The 16,961-nt window shown below is 38.2% G+C and overlaps 1 protein-coding gene across 1 annotated transcript in view; it reads left to right on the forward strand.

Moving 5' to 3' along the window:
- The window catches only part of ALK (ALK receptor tyrosine kinase), a 693,943-nt gene that overhangs the window by 612,079 nt on the left and 64,903 nt on the right, over positions 1-16,961 (forward strand). The window contains exon 12 of the mRNA XM_063289507.1: positions 16,629-16,791. Within this exon, the coding sequence (XP_063145577.1) occupies positions 16,629-16,791 (163 nt within the window). The remainder of the gene's footprint in view (positions 1-16,628; positions 16,792-16,961) is intronic.

Raw genomic sequence — 16,961 nt, forward strand, 5'->3', positions numbered from 1 at the left:
CATGCATAAGAAAAAACGACATTCTTAGCTAGTGGTTCAACACTGAGGGGGAGTAAGGGAAGGATATGTGATATCCGCATGATTGTTTAATAATAAGGAATGCTTGTGTCATGTGTTGGTTGGGGAGGTAAAAGTATAGCTAGTTTCTTATGCAGGTGATGCTGTGTTGTCGGCTGAAAAACCTGAATGATTTGCAGGAAATGTTAGACAGATTGTATTATGAATTGAGGAGTATGGATCTGAAGATTAATATATCAAAGACCAAGGTAGTTGTGTTTGACAGGGAAAATGGAGTCAATATATTTGCCAACAATAATGGCAAAAAACTGGAGCAAGTAGATGAATCTGTGTGCCTGTGTAGAATGTTTATTGAAGATGGGATAACATATGGAGAAATTTTAATATACGTAAGTGCTGGTAGAAAGATAATGGGGACTATGTGGTCTGTTGCAGGGATTTAATCTTTGTTGAAAGAAATGAAAAGAACTGTGTATAAGCGTGTGCTTCTGCCCACTTTATTATATGGAAGTGAGAGTTGGGGCTGTCAGAGAAACATAGGAATAAGTTGCCCAACCTCTCATTTATGTTGTTAATTAGATAAAATATTAAGAGAAACAGAGAAAGAAAATTACAGCTGAAACTATGAGGCTGGGATCTGTAACCATTTCTTTTCTGCACCATCTTCTCCATTCAGAAACAAGTTTATAGTGCTCTAATATGTATTATTTAATCAACTTTATCTCAGGCTCTTCTTTAATAGGGCTTCCTATAAATAATTCCATATCATCTTCTCACCTCTTGACTGAGCAGCAAGGTACTATACAGAATATCTGCATTTATGACCGTTAGGGAACATCCACATGTCCCCCTAACTTTAGCTTAAAAATGCCCCACTAACCATTCTTTAAGGACAAGTTCTCATGAGTACAGCTAACTTTGGATTTCTCTGATCTGATGTGAAAGAGTTTTCCAACACAAGCTTCACCATTTGCACAATGTGTGGCACTTTGGTCACAACCAAGCTGAACTGGCAGGAGCAGCTAGAACCTTGTTTCTGCTGTTGTGAGCATGCCAACTCCCCTCAGGTGGCCTACAAATGGTTGTGGCAAGCAGGCAGGTTGTGCTCCTTCACACAACCTGCTGGCCATTATTAGTCAGTAAAATTACTTCTTGCAACTTCACTGTCTTTGAACTCATGTTTAGTCTTCCGTCCCATATCTTCCGTGTATGGCACTGAAATGGCAAGAAGTAATTTTATTGCCAAATACATGCCATTCAAACTGTCACCGAGGGATCTGGGAGGGAAGAATAAATGTGACTTCAGAGATACTGAAATTGCTAGAAAATGTTATATCTAGCATTATATATATTTAGTGTTATATCTGTGCTGGATGTCAAACCCTTGGCAGCTGCTTACAACCAAAAAGTAAGGTTTTCATAAAGTCTTTTAATCAGATTTATGGGTAAGGAAATTGGCAAATGGATATGTTTAGCACCTAATTTAACTCTAGATACTGTAAATGGGGAGAACTTTCTTTAACTTCTTGCCTACCACCCATGGATGGAGTGAGACATGACTGTTTTCCTGATAAAGGAAGAAAGTGAAGATATTCTGACCCTTAAAATCTCCCAAACTCTTAAGAATCAGACCAATTTCCTTTGTTGTTGTTGTATTTCAAAAGGTAACATAGATATTGGTTTGAGGTGCCTTTTTTCCTCTTAAGCTGCCTCAGACTTAAAAATACATTTTTTAAAAAGGAGGCCTTTTGCGCCTCTTACACTAACAACTTTCCTCTCCCAGAGCCATTGTTATGGTTTTAGAAGCAGAGGGAAGCACAACACTGAAAAATAAGTCTCAGTATCACTGCTAATGAAGAAAGGGTTGCAGCTTATTTTGGAGGGCAGGAATGTTGCTTTTAATTAAAACAACCCATAAAAATGATAACATTTGAAATAATAAATGAGTACCTTGCATTTAAATTTTAAAATAGAGGAAAAAGTTGGCACCATGATATGGCCCTGAGGAATTTATATTTTATATAAATTTTAATTTTTTTTATATTTTGTATTTATATTCTTATGATGTACTTGTTTTTATGATTTTAATCTCTTGTTATTTTAATTGAATTGTAAACCACTCAGAGTTGCTTGTGGGATGGACGGTGCAGAAATGTGGGAAACAAACAAATAAATAAATAAAAATTGTTCCTGTGTATATGGAAGGATGCCCGGAATCACTGAAGTGAGAGGCTTCAGTTTTGATCTCTATATTTAGATTGTACCTACATTGTCTATATGATTATATAATTATGCATAATTTATGCATTTCAGAGGACTGGCTAGTTTTGCACAGAGATAACTCATCGTTGTAAAATATATTTTATGGGGAAATCTAGAAAAGACTTACCGGTCTTCTCTTCCCACACGGTTACACTGTGCTCACTTTGCAGAATGAACTATCAGGTTTTGCTTTGAAAGAACCTGCTCACAAGTCAGTGCCTGCATTTTTACTCAGTAGAACAGAAGGGCTGGCGATAAATAAATAGGTGAACATATCTGGACAGCACAGGTGAGATTTGTCTTAATAATTCTGTTCCTCCTCCTGTGTTTTCAGTGTTTCCTGACTAGAGTCTACCCAGGATTCAGATAATCTCATATAATTTTCTCCACAAGTTTTCCATTGTCCTCTTGTAGCAGTTTAGGTTTCAGGCACTGATATTATTAGATTGAAAATGATATGTCCTGCAATATCCAAGCTAGCTAAGCAAATGTTAGGAAATTGTTCTTATTTTATTTCTTGCATGATTTAAGTTCACACATTATTAATCAGAAATAGAAGGTTTCTTTTCTGTTCATATAAATACAACTTTCTCAGAAGAATTCATGCACCCAACAGAATAAAAGGTCATGCCACAATAGAAGCAATGTTGAAAGTCATAAAGTTTAATCTCTTGTGAGAGCAGGACTTGTATTTAATATCTGTCCTTATCAAAAAGACATTACACCAGTTCTAGTGATGGGCATTCTTGAATATATGACAAATAAGAATTGGAATTTATAGCAATAGGTTCCTAGATCACCTGTGCATCATAATAAATAAGTTTGTCTTAAACAGTAATCATATTCATTTCCACTTTATGTTGATTTTTTGTTTGTGCTTTTTTTCTTTTTTCTTTTTTCTTTTTTTTGCGGGGGGGTTGCCTTTGAGTCAGTCTTGACTTCTGGTGACATTTTCAGAAGTGGTTTGCCATTGTCTCCTTCCTAGGGCTGAGAGAGAATGACTGGCCCAAAGTCATCCAGCTGGTTTTATGCCTAACACAGGATTAGAACTCACAATCTCCCAGTTTCTAGCCTGGTGCTTTTAATCACTCCACCATTATACCCTGCTTAAATACTAGATTTTACAGATAAATGAGTAAACTCATTAAACAATTAAAATAGGCTTTTATTTTATTTTATTTATTTATCAAATTTCATCACCACCCATCTCCCTCAAATGGTTTTTCCTATCATTTCCTTCCAATCTATTGATGAGTTGTCAAAATCCATGTCTTTGGTTAATCATTATGAGTTTCATTTACCTCCTGTGGCCAACATCAGTTCTGACAAGTTGCTTTGCATTTTTTGGATATTGTTGTTATTTCTCTTTCTTACCCGCTTCCTGGCTGCTCCCTTCCACCTTCTACCTGCAGAACTGGCTTTCACAGAGTCTGTCAGAGGGAAGATCCTGTTTCAGATGGCACATGGCATTTTCTGGGAAAGACTGTGAGTCACATGAGTTAATCAGATGAAGGAGCTAAAAGGAACAGCAGAGCAAATATTAAGTACAATAAAATTACATTTGTTGGCTCTTTGCATGCAATTATGCTAACTGAACTGTTGGCATAATGCAATAAAGATGTCTGCAGAATAGGGTTTCTATATAAAGTGGCAGTTAATTCAGTCAATGAACAGTTCTAATCCAAAAAGCACTTGTGGTGGAAGTGTTAGAGCTGTTAGTCTTACATATGACTTCAGCTGCCTAAGGGTTTTCCCCACTACCATACTGCAATGGTATCCATCCATCCTTGAGTTGGCAGCAAACTATATCAGCATAAAATTTTCTGTTCACATTGATGATCCCTACTCTGTCTTTATTGTCTTGGTTCCCAGTAACCGCCAATCAGCTGACTTCCCTCCAAGATACTGGATGACAAAGCTAACAGATTTTACATCTCTTAAGAGTGCCCTTGGATGGTGACAGGATAAGGAGGAAATGCTGCTTTGATTCAATTCAGTTAACAGTGACTGCCTCACTCTTGGGCTGGGGAGAAGATGAAGATAAAATCATTGAGACAGTGGTGAAAAGCCATGTTGCCCAATGATGATTATGCAATAGTTAAGTGGCCTAAGAATACTGTGTGGTTAAAGGAGAATAATTCATTTTTTAAAATATTTAAGATAACCAAGGATGATATGCATGGAAAGACAAATCTCAATGCAGAAACCCAAGAAGGACAGACTGCATCTCTGTAGGCACTACATGGAATATAGATTCTATTTAATTCCCATTTCATCCAGGATCAGGAATGGAGGTTTTGCTCTTAATGAAACAATAGTCCCAAGAAGTACAATAATATCCCTATGGGTATGCATAACAACCATTAAATTATATTGTCAAAAGAAATGCCAGGATGGATTCTGAGTGCTGACAGTCCCTGATGATACAGCTACTAGAAATCAAGTCTTTCTTCTTTGTATGCCCCTATCCTAGTTACTCCTTTTGTGTATGCAGTGGCCTCTCCCAGTCTGATGACCTTCATATGAATTGAAACTGCTACCTCCAGAATTCTCAGCCTGGTTAATCTTTAAGAATTGTCCCAACATATCCATTAAATGTTCAGCAATAGATGGTGATTCTGTATGTATAAAATGACAGTTATATCTGCATATATATGACAGTTAAGTGCATATATAACTATTATTTTACAACACTCCCTGAGATATGAAAAGTATTCAGCAGATTAACTCCATCTATGATGTTCACCCTACAGGCCCAAAAGAGATCATTACATCCTATAGAAAAGTTTGTTAAGCTTTAAGAATTCATAAGTTCCTAGAACAATTTGCTAAAGGAAAATACTACCTGAAGAACTGATGAAACCCCTTGATGGCTTTCAGTAAAAATTGAATAAATATTTGCAATAGTTGCTTTGGCTACAGAATGCCTTATTTTCAGAAGGATCTTAGGTTGAATCCTCCCTTCAACAAATATGTTCATCTCCAGTAAAATGAGGAGATCAAGGAGTGGTGCTGATTTGTCCAGGTTATAATTAAAGCAGGCATTCCAGTAGAAGAGAATATCTGTAGTTCAGGGCTGAACTGTGGAGTCCCTGGTGCTGTCTGAGCTTGGTTGTTTGCTTGCAGATGTTTCATGATCCAACTAGGTAACATCATCAGTGCGAGTGAGTGTGGGGTTTGCTCCCTGTTTATATATAGTGGGTTGCCCTGCCAGTGTTGGTGGGGGTGTGCTTTTCTCCTTGGTAGTGATTAGGGCATTGTTTTCTGCTTGCTTGTTTGTCGGGTGTAAATTCCTGCTTATTTGAGTGTTGGCTGCTGGAGAGGTTGTGTTCTGGTCTTTGTGTATCTTTCTTAGCTTTTTTATTGTCCCTTTTGAATGGTGTGTAAATATGGTTTACTTCTATGTGTCCATTGACGTCTGATTTGTCTGAATGCCAAGCTTCCAGGAATTTCCTAGCATTTTGTTTTCTAGAAGGAAGCAAAAAGAGCAGAACACATCCTTTCCAGCAGCCAATACCCACATAAGAAGGGTTTAACACCCAACAAACAATTAAGCAGAAAACAGTACCCTAATCAATGAACTACCAAGGAGAAAACCACACCCCCACCAACCCTGGCAGGGCAAGCCACTGTATATAAACAGGGAGCAAACCCAACACTCACTCACACTGATGATGTTACCAAGTTGGGTAATGAAATGTTTGCAAGCAAACAGCCAAGCTCAGAGAGCACCGAGGACTCCAGAGCAGACATTGTATGCTTTTTATCTCAACCATATGCAATCACATGATTCATCCAGGAAGAGTTGTAACTGTCCCTTAGGGAGCACAAATGGTCAGGTAAATTCTTCTCCCAACTTCTATTCTCTTTGTCCTTCTTCCTGCTATTGTTACTCCTTTTTTCAGAGTGTGTCTATATATGTGTGTTTTTCAAGTGACTGAACTCTGAGGTTCCAGAGATGGTGCCTCTTCAGTGACCTTACAAGAGTCACCATCAGTATTACTCTAGGAATGAGTTTACCAGTTGTGGTACCTGCCCTGCAGCATATTGCTGTAGTGGCTTTTTTTCATACAGAAATAGAAATGGGTGTGGCATCAGCAGCGGCTGGGACAGACTGTGGGGTGAGTGAAGTGAGTGAACAGACCAGATGAGAAGCTAGAGCCAGGTTACAGAGGAATCAGAGGAGGAAAGAGCAGAGCAGAGCGAGGAAAAGCAAAAACACCCTTGGAAGTAATTAGCATGGCTGTGTTGATTCAACAGCATGCATCAGAATGGCATTAGTGTAAAACAGCGAGGGCCTTCTCAACAGATAAGCAGGATATAAATCACACACAAAAGAAATAAATGAAAACCACAACCAGCCAGTTCACTGTCGCCTGCCTCTGTTCTACTGGCATGCTCCTGTCCATTCACACATGTGCCTCTTCACCTTTTCTTTTTCTATTTGTCAGCTCAAATGGTCTTTCTCACTCCTAATTAACAGAGGTCAGTTCTTTATGTAATCAATGTACATGGCCACCCAACTTGCCAATTAAGAGTTCTTCAGATTACATTCCCCCCAAACAAGGCTTGGGGTGTGGATGTCTCTAATGCCCTGCGCAGAGAGGGCTGACATGCATGACTCATTTAACTTCTGTGCAATTTACTTCACTGCCTTTGGTCTCCTTTTGCTCAACTAAGAAAACCATTTAATTTCCACAGAGCAGAAAGACCCATTATTTTCTTCATTACTGTGCTTCTTCCCAGTCTCTCCGTTTGACTGTTTATTGCTAAGTAACAATATATTATATAGATATAGATATAGATATCCATACAGGCACTCCAGCCTTTGTGCAGATCCACTGCAAGCTTGAAGGCCATTTTCCACATTTCCTTCCACCATTAACCTCTGTCCAACTTATTGCAAAAAAAGTTAATGTGCTAGATCCCACTCCATTGCACACAGAGATGCCATTAAGCAGGAACAACACAAATGAAGTTTCCTTCTTTACTGTGTTAGATGGTTGTTTTGTAAATTATTGAGATATGTTTTGTCTAGCTGTTTACAGTGCATGTCTGGGACACCAAGAGCACGAATCATGCTTTTTTCCCAGGAATTGAGTGGCATCTCTTTTTATTATGGCATTTCTAGCAACAAAATTGGAATTAAGAGGATACACATAGAAAACAAGTAATAAATAATTTAATTGCATAGATCCACATTTATTTATTTGTTTATTTAGTGTGTGTGTGAGAGATGCAAATAGTGGCTCCCTGCTTCTCAGAACTTGGAGTGATACTTTCATTCCCAACCTCACTCCCAATAAAAATTGCTTCTCCAAAGTTTTGGTTTATGGGTCAAGGTGTTGATACAACAAAATATGCTCAGCTGATCAATCTTACTTGTCCTAAGTGTGCAAAGTTCTTTACAAAAAGCTAGGTGGAGTTTTACAGGTGCACCTAGAGCATCTTGATCTCCTGCCACTCCTCCCCCCCTCCCATTTTAGTTCTTCTCACATGCAGTGCAATCTGCACATGGCTATATTATGAACTGGTAAAAGCTGAAGCAGACCAAATCCAACTCAACACATTCAGTCTTTCCTGTTCCTTTTTCTTTAACTGCAACCTCAGCTTTCCATGACTCAACCACCCTCACTTTCCACATAGATCCTGGAAGTTCACTGAGCACAAATTCTTGTTCGGCCACTTGTGATGTTGTCCTGTCATGCTATGATATTAAATTCTTGCCCCCCTGCATTTCCAGGGAGTTCTCCTGTATATAGAATCTAGTGCTTTATTTATGGGTAGTCCCATTTCATTTTGAGACCAATATGTATGAGATCATCCAATTTGATTGTTAACAAGAAGAGGGTGGGTCAGATTGGTATCTAACTACTGTATTGGGTAAAAGGCATCATGTATCTGAGAAAGTTTATGCCACCAAAAAAAAAAACCATTCTAAGTTTTTGCAGCAAAAGACAAACATGGTTCTCTCTTGAGAAAACATTTCAAAGTTATATTATGTTTTGCATGGGATGGAGGGAACTCTGTCAGAGAATGAATTTTGCTAGGTAGTATTAGGTTCATGCAATATGTAATTATGTGATACGTTTTACCTTCTCTAATCTTAATAAAAGCTTTTCTTCAATAAATCTCCTTAATTAACTATTGGCTCAGAACTACTTATGTTAATGCACTTAGACCTGTGAGGCACAGTTAAGATGCCTGTTGCTGTTCTCCTTACAGTTGCACGCTCACATTTTTGAGCAGCGAAATTGCTTTCTACTCCAGCTGAATATATGCGTCTTTTCTCCCTGCAGGTCTGATTAAGTTTTCTAAAATTAATCTTAAGATACTTGCAGTTGTTTAAGCTCCTCTGTACATCAGGCATGCTCGATTTTGCAAGACATTCTGGATGATGAGCAGGAGTGCCAGACAGTTATTATTAACTCTGATAGCTCCCTGGAAGTCTTGATGCTGAGAGGCAGCCTGGTGCCTGGGGGCTGTTGTGGGTAACCATATGTGTCAGGCACTGCTTTAATGTTTGGCTTACTACTTTTTTTAAAGAATCTGGTAAGCCATATGGGAGGCAGTTGGGCTGGCTGCAACTTAATTTGTTCCAGTACAGATAATTGTGCTCTTACATTGCCTCCTTCAGTCTCTGGCAGTAGCTTTTCAACAACTGGGAATTACGTGAATAGACTCCAGGGGTTACTGGCATGCTAGTGTATTGCAGCATCTTGTAACTTTGATCCTTGGCTACTTGCTTTTCCAGTACGTTGTGCTGAGAGGGGAGTTGTCAACTAGCTGCTCTTCACCACCAACTTGTTTCTGGCCTTCCCTTGATTCCAGGGCACATTTTTTTTCCAGATGTTTGGTGGTATCCAAAATATAAATCATGTGAAGCTGATTAAGAAATGTAGGGCACAGATCTGAGAATTCTTAAAGCATATAAAGTGATGTAAATTATGAGTATTGACTTCAAGTGACAAATAATCCTATGGGGAGAATTTATTTCAAGCCACCTCATGGGAAAGGGTGTTTTTGTTTTACATGCATATATTCATGCATATATTTATCAATTACATTTGTATACCGCTGAATCTTTCTGGAATTTCCAGATGTTTATGAAAAACCAACAGTTAAAACATCCACAGTAACACAAACAGTTACACAGTTAAAATATCCATGGTATACACTGAATAATTTAAAGTTGTAAATACCGTAATCCTAATAATCTTGATGGAGGCATTATCATCTAATCCAGCAAAAATAATAAGACAACAATCACAGTAATTGATGGTGAGTAATTACCTTCCAATGGCACTTCAAATGAGCGCCATCTTTACCATCTTCTGGAATGTTGTTAAAGAAGGGACAAGTCTGATTTCTGAGGCTTGGGACCATAACAGAAAAATAGCAATTGACCCTCCTTATTTCACAGAAGTAGGGAACAACCAGCAGCTTCTCCTAAGATACATGACTGGTCAATTCTGGCTACAAGTTACTTAGGGAAAAAGTCATAGAGAGTTTTATAGGTGAAAACCACCACCATGAATCATACCCATAAATATACTGTATATGGAATACATTTACTTTAGTCTTCTGGCTCATCTGATTACATTTGGTTTCAAAAATCTTTCCACGTAGAAAACTAGACATCAAATGAAAGGGTTCTAGTTTTTTTTTCCCCCTCTCCTTAATGTTTAGCTTTGTGTGTACAGTACCTGTGTGATTATGGTAAGACCAGCTAGTCTTACTATACACTTACTAACAGAAAGGGGAGAATAGTCGCATACAGTATTTGCTTGTGGGCTCAGATCTGTTTACAGTGCATGTCTGGGACACAGTGAGCACAAATCATGCTTTTTTCCCAGGAATTGAATGGCATCTCTTTTTATTATGGCATTTCTAGCAACAAAATTGGAATTAAGAGAATACACATAGAAAACAAGTAATAAATAATTTAATTACATGGATCCACATTTGCTACAGGATTGAAAGGAGAACATCTTGTATAGGATAGTCTGCAGGTCCATTGGAAGGGGTTCTTGGCTTGTTGTAATTATCCCACCATGCTGGGGTTGGCAGCATTACATTAATGGATCCAATACAAATTTGTGGTGTCAGATGGTATGCTGCTATAGTGGACATATGAGAAGGTTTCAATTTACTTACATTTTCAGCAGGAAAAAGGAAAGATTTGAGTTTTGGTGCAAGATAAAGTAGTCCTTATATAGCAGACGAACTCAGATTGGCTGAGACATCTCTGTGCTTAACTATTGACAAGGAAGGATAAATAGTGATTTGCTTCAGTTGCTGCAGATATGAAAACAAGTGAAAATGCTTGTTACAATTGAGTCTTCCATCCTAAAATATCAGAAAAGTTGTTTTAACTGTGAGATTGGATGACTTGGATGAGAGAAAAGCTCATCAACTAGTAGTACCCTGAGATCACGATCCACTGAGGACTTTGCACAGGTGGAATGAATATAGCTTAGCTGGTTGCAATATTTCTTTGGCTGAAACCTACAGTTTCTAAGTGACAAATTACATTACAGTCTTTGAGCATCAGCTTTAATCCCCTTAAAATAGTACATTTTGCCAGGGCTGGCTGTAGGGGCAAGCAACTGCTGAAATGTTGGGCTTGTTTCTATTCAACTACTCTATTCAACTGATAATACAAATAATACAAATAATTTGTCTTCTTTTTTTGTGTTAATGTGCTTGCATGTATGGGTCTCGAGATGACATTCAACCTTTTTGCCCAGTGAATGAAGAGTGGTTCTGTGAATGCTTACCATCAGATTCATGAATGGAAAATTATCATCTTATACAAGCCATAAAAAGGGCAACAAATCCAAACAAACCAGGAAGGACAGAAGACAACCCTTACCTGCAGTGTGTTTTCTGGGAGGCTAGCTTGCACCTGGATTTTTCAGAGTTGTGCCTGGCTGAGGGACAGTCCGCCCCTTTTTGCTATATCAGTATTTCTTCTGAATAGTTGAGCGGTTGATTATATATTCAGCAACTTTGTTTAAATCTAGCTGGATTTTGCAGTTTGTAGGCATGCCTCAGATAATAAGAGTATCCAACTGATGTGGTATCCCTTTGTTCTGCTAGTACCCAACAAAGGGAAACACATGCAGTCGCCAGTACAATGCAGAACAGCACTATGGTTGTCTGCAGATGGAAAATGCTACACCAGAGTCTCTGGAGCAAGTTAAAGGGGTTCCATTTCACCGCAGCTTCTTTCATCTATGGAGATCAAAAGCTGTGCTCTAAATTGAATTACCCCAAACTGCCATAACACATGGCGACCTATAGAAACCAATTTGTATGATGTTTTAATGGCTTGTGTGTGACACCCTGCAGATTTCTTTTCCCCAGTTCTTGGTGGGAAGACTGAAAAAAAAAATCAATAATACACCAAGGAGAAACATCGATTTTTACTGGAAATGACCTCTTCCCTCTCCAAGGTACCATAGGCAGTGTTTAAAGGATCGTTGGATATTTGATATGCTTAAAGCTTCAGGCAAATGCTACATTTAATAAAGCTTTTAGATCAATGTGGGTTCTATGGAAATTTCTCGGTGGAGGGAAGGTGAATTAAATCAGTCTTTCTTTCATATTTGTATTCAGACTAAGACTTTATAAACCGCATATACATATTTAGTGGTTTAACTTAATAAGGGGATGGTGCACACACCTCTCCAAAACAAGTAGAGAAATGGTGTCCCATCTAAAACTACTCCCAAATCTCTCTTTCTGACTTTTCCATCTGATATGGAATTCTGGGAACTGGGAATTACATGACTTTGTTTCTACAATAGAACCAGTGCATTAGAATATCTCCATTTTAATTTTTTTCCCCAACCCAAAAAATGTTGGAAAGAAATTATGTACAGAGAGTCTCAAGCCTCTCTGTCTGCTGATCTGTCTGTCTGTCTGTCCGTCCATCCATCCATCCATCCATCCAGAGGCTAACTCTTTCAACACTGAATGAAATGGAATTAAAAGTAGGGTGGCAGAAGCCAACAAAAGAAGAAGTTATTTCTTTCACTTGGTAAAAATAGTACCACACCTTGAGGAGGATATTAACCATTTTCCTTGGTCTCACCTGCTACTGTTGCCAGGCTTAGATGGTGAGGTTCACATTACGGTGCCCTTCTTTTCTGTGGCAGTTTTAATTTGGATGCTATTTTATTTTCCAACTACCCAATAATCCCATTTCCTTAGGTGGTGTCTTAGTCTGTACACTATGGCATATAAAAATGTATGTTAAAATAAAAGGCTGATGGTATTGTCTCCCTGAGGTGATTGGTTTCCCTTTGCCTAATGTAGGACTAGCCCCATTCCCACCAGGTCTCCAATTCTTTATACTGGTCAATGTCCACATCGGCACACTCCTGGGGAGGCTTCACAGGGCAAGGCAGAACAATACACACTTCAGATGGGGGAGGCTCCAGGTTTCCTTCCCAGCATCTCTGATAGTATGGACACCTCAAGTCCCAAGAAGCTGCTGTCTGCCAGGAGACAGCAATACTGGATTGAGGGAATCAGGGGCCTATCAGCAGAGGCCCCTTCATAAAAGTGGATCCCTATTTAACATTTCAAAAGGAAAAGAAAATCTAGATATGTTTGAATTACACCACAGCCCCTGCTGGATATTACATCCAGACATTTTGCTGAAAATATTTGAATACAAATGCACATATACAACCATGAAAAGTTATCTTTAAAGGTAGAATTTGAAACGATGGGGAAGGCAATGGTCTTTAGAGGTAGAAAAGACACCTCCACAAAATTGTGGTCTGGCTGACATCTTGTGGCCACAGGTGACCAGTCCTGTTCAGAATAAGGCATACATGAGAGCCATTAATTAAACATAAGAATAAGAAAGAAAAATGGGAGCAGAGACAAATTAAATCTGAAAGGAATACTGAAGGTATTGTGATACCTCAGCTGGATTTGTCTAACCTCCCCAAAGATGCTTCCGCAGAATTGTTTTTCAAGAAATGTTTCTTTGGCATCAGTACCAGGTGATTTTGTAAGAATGCATCAGAGAAATAATTCAGTCATTCTGCCAATGGCCCAAGGCTGCTTAGTGGTTGCTATTTACAGCATTTATATACACATGCAATTAACACTACCACTAGTTTTGAAATAATTAGTATGAATAATTGGGTATAGTTTTTAATTTTTTATACCTCATTGTTTAATAAGCTGCCCTAATTATACAGCTAATATAAAGGCATTACATATCATTTAATACATTGTAATAAATTATTCAATAATTGTATTAAATATAAATACAGATTCAGATTCTGAGCTGCCATTTCATCTTTTCAGGTTAGTAGGAAAAAATGTTAAATTCTCTCTGGCTTGGAGGTCATACATGTTTAGGAGTACAGGTTTGTGAATATGAAATGTTGTCATGCATCTTTTAGCATATTCTTATTTTATGTTTGGGCAGCTATTAGTGTCAGAAATAATGTAAAGAATATAAGCACTGTCAGACTTAGAATGTGAAGGATGAGGTCATGATATAGGAAACTCATTAGTATATGAAACAACAGTTAAATTGTCCTTAATTCTTAATGAGATATAGGGATAAATCTTCACAGTTTAATTTTTCTTGTTTTAATCGCTCTTGCTGTGTGCTTTTTTTTTTTTTTTTAAACATTTTTCAAGGTCACTTGCTACCACCTGAAGGAAAATGTTTAATTTTTCACCAGAGATATCACAACTGTTTCTTAGTATTCCTGGTATAAACTTTTGCTTCCTCATTTTATTTAACATATGCTCTGTTACAGCTGGCCTAACCCTACTGGGACAGCGAAGTGTTAAGACTTCAGGATTGCTGGCAGGATATCCCTCTGTTTTTCTGATTAGCAGTTACACTGAGGAACATGAATTTCTGTGGGAGGGCAATACTTTTCAGAAATATTAAATTGGCTAAGGAAAGGTGTAAATAGGAAATGTAACTTGCATTCTGTTTCAGAATCTTTACCCCATTAATTTGAAATTCCTAGATTCTTCCACATGGTTTCTCATTCCTTCCCTTGAGGCATTATGAAACTAGGAACATCAGGAGTGCCTTTGAGATCCCACTGAAGTTAATGCAAAACTCCCATTTATATAACAGATCAGGATTCCATCCTTTACAGCTTGATGCTATGAGCGATCTTGCCACAGCATAAGGCTATCACATAAGTATGTGATAAATTGCCCCCTTCAGCTCTAACACTTAGTTGAGAAATTATTAATCACCGTATTAACATCATTTGCCCGATGGCATCAGAGTCATGAAACCCTGGCTTCTAGGTCTTGAAAATGTGGACAGCTTACTTTTGTAAGAGAAGGGAGTGGATTCAACATTAAGAAAACCACAGAAAAACAGATGCAATAATCAGAATATATAAAGCATGTACTGTCTTTGTAAGAGCTTCTAAGATACTTTTGGTCCTTCCTGAATGTGCTAAAAATTATTTCACTAATATATCATAATGATGTGCTGTACAGGACAAGCCTACCTCAGTGCAATAGACATCTCAGCTTAGGACTGGGAAGTCCAAAAGCCACAAATTCTACTCATTTCTCTGTCTCATGGGCTTTATCTCCCATTTCTGGAACAGAGGTATGGACAAGAAAGTTCTAAGCCTTCACATTAGGAAAGCCATTATTGAAGGTTAAAAAGCAGTTAATTTTATTTATTTATTTATCTATTTATTTATTTTCTATCCTGCCTTTATTATTTTTATAAATAACTCAAGGCAGCAAACATACCAAATACTCCTTCCTCCTCCTAATTTCCCCACAACAAGAACCCTGTGAGGTGAGTTGGGCTGAGAAAGAGTGACTGGCCCAAAGTCACCCAGCCAGCTTTCATGCCTAAGCCAGCACTAGAACTCACAGTCTCCTGGTTTCTAGCCTGGAGCCTTAACCACTAGACCAGACTGGCTCTCAATTATCTTTGTATCTCAAATTATTATCTCAGTTATCTTTGTACCAGTTCTCCAAGAAGGGCGAAATGATGCACATATAGTTCTCACATGATTTTCTATTCTGATTTAAGTTCCTTCAAGTCTTAGGACATCCATTTTGTCCATTAACCCTCAACTCCTAAAACAAAAAATGTGTGTGCGAAATTTGGCCTACCCATTGGTGCGGGCTCTATGGATTGAAAAAGAGGTATAGTTGTTTTCCAAGCTGTACATTTTACATCCTTGATTTTGGATGTTTTTATCATAACCTTCTACTATAAGAGAATAGCAAAAGCAGTAAAACAGTATAACGCTATGACAGCAATACAAAAGCCCTCAGTAAAGCACAGTCCAGTCCTACATACATGTTTTCTGAGAGTAAAATCCACTGAACTCAGTGAGACTTAATTTGGAATGATCACTTTTAAGGTGTTCACTTCAAGTGTTTGGAGTACACATCCTGACCCCACCCATCATTCTTTTGGCTTTGGAGGCCTGACATGGAACTGTCCTTACCTGAATGTTAATACAGCTTCCCCCACAATCAGGAAACCTGTTTTACTGGGGCCTAGATCACACAGAATGCTGTATTTGCATTCAGGTAAATTTGAATATAATTCCTTTTCAGAATTTGCAACTGAGCATGTGAAGGTCAGGGAGAATAAAGGACATTATCTACCTACTTTCAGACCCTCAGATGTTAAGACTCCAAGACTGCTGGCAGGATGTCCCTCTGTTTTTCTGATTAGCAGTAACTGAGGTACACGAATTCCTCATGAATTGCACGAACATGAAAAAAATTGAAATGCAAGGCATAATAGAGGGAAAACCCAAATCATACAAATATAGCTAAAAACAATTGTGATTAAGTTTTAGTTGCTTAACGCTGTCATTTTCTCCATCAATACAGATAACAAATTATTAGGGGCTAATAATTTGTTATCTGTAGATTTTACATTTACTGGGGAGCATTGTGGGATGATTCTTGCAGTATGAAGGACAGGCTTAACCTATGTCAGGATTCCAGTGACTCCTTCCTTCAGTTTTCTCTGTTTTTTTCTCTCAGTAGTCTATATCTATTGAAGATACTCAATCCTTATTGAGTTCCTTTGGGGGTATCTCTCATTTCTGTTTGTTTCCTACATATATTTTGTATCCTTCAAATCTCAAAGTTCCACCATGTTTGCTCCTACCATCAGTTCTATCCTGCATGTGCTTTGCAGTGTTGGGGCCCTCTTTATTAAATAATGAGAGCACATGGCATATTGGAACACTTGAATCTATACTATGATTGTGAGGTTTCTTCCTCAGCAGCTGAGGTTATCAACAGCTGCATAATAATATATTTGATACTGAGGATATACTTGCATGTGTCTCTTTCAGATAATTGGATGTTTACCACCTGTGGTGCCAGTGGGGCACAAGGGCCCACGCAGACCCAGTGTAATGATGCTTATAGGACCTCCAATCTTAGTGTACTGGTAGGAACAGAGGAACATTTTCCTGGCGTACAGATGTGGAGAGTTCCCGCAGCCAATACATACAGGTGAGCTTTATTTTACTTATTTATTGAACCTTGATATCCTATCTTCAGCCTTAAAAAGCTCCTAGACTGACTTACAGAATAATATGAGCAAGACAGTTGATACCCTGAGGCTGCAATGTGAAAAAAATAAGGTGATATGGAAAGAAAGGGGGAAGGAAGACAGAAAGGTA

The sequence above is a fragment of the Candoia aspera genome, chromosome 1, assembly GCF_035149785.1.
Source record: "Candoia aspera isolate rCanAsp1 chromosome 1, rCanAsp1.hap2, whole genome shotgun sequence".
Lineage (NCBI taxonomy): Eukaryota > Metazoa > Chordata > Lepidosauria > Squamata > Boidae > Candoia > Candoia aspera.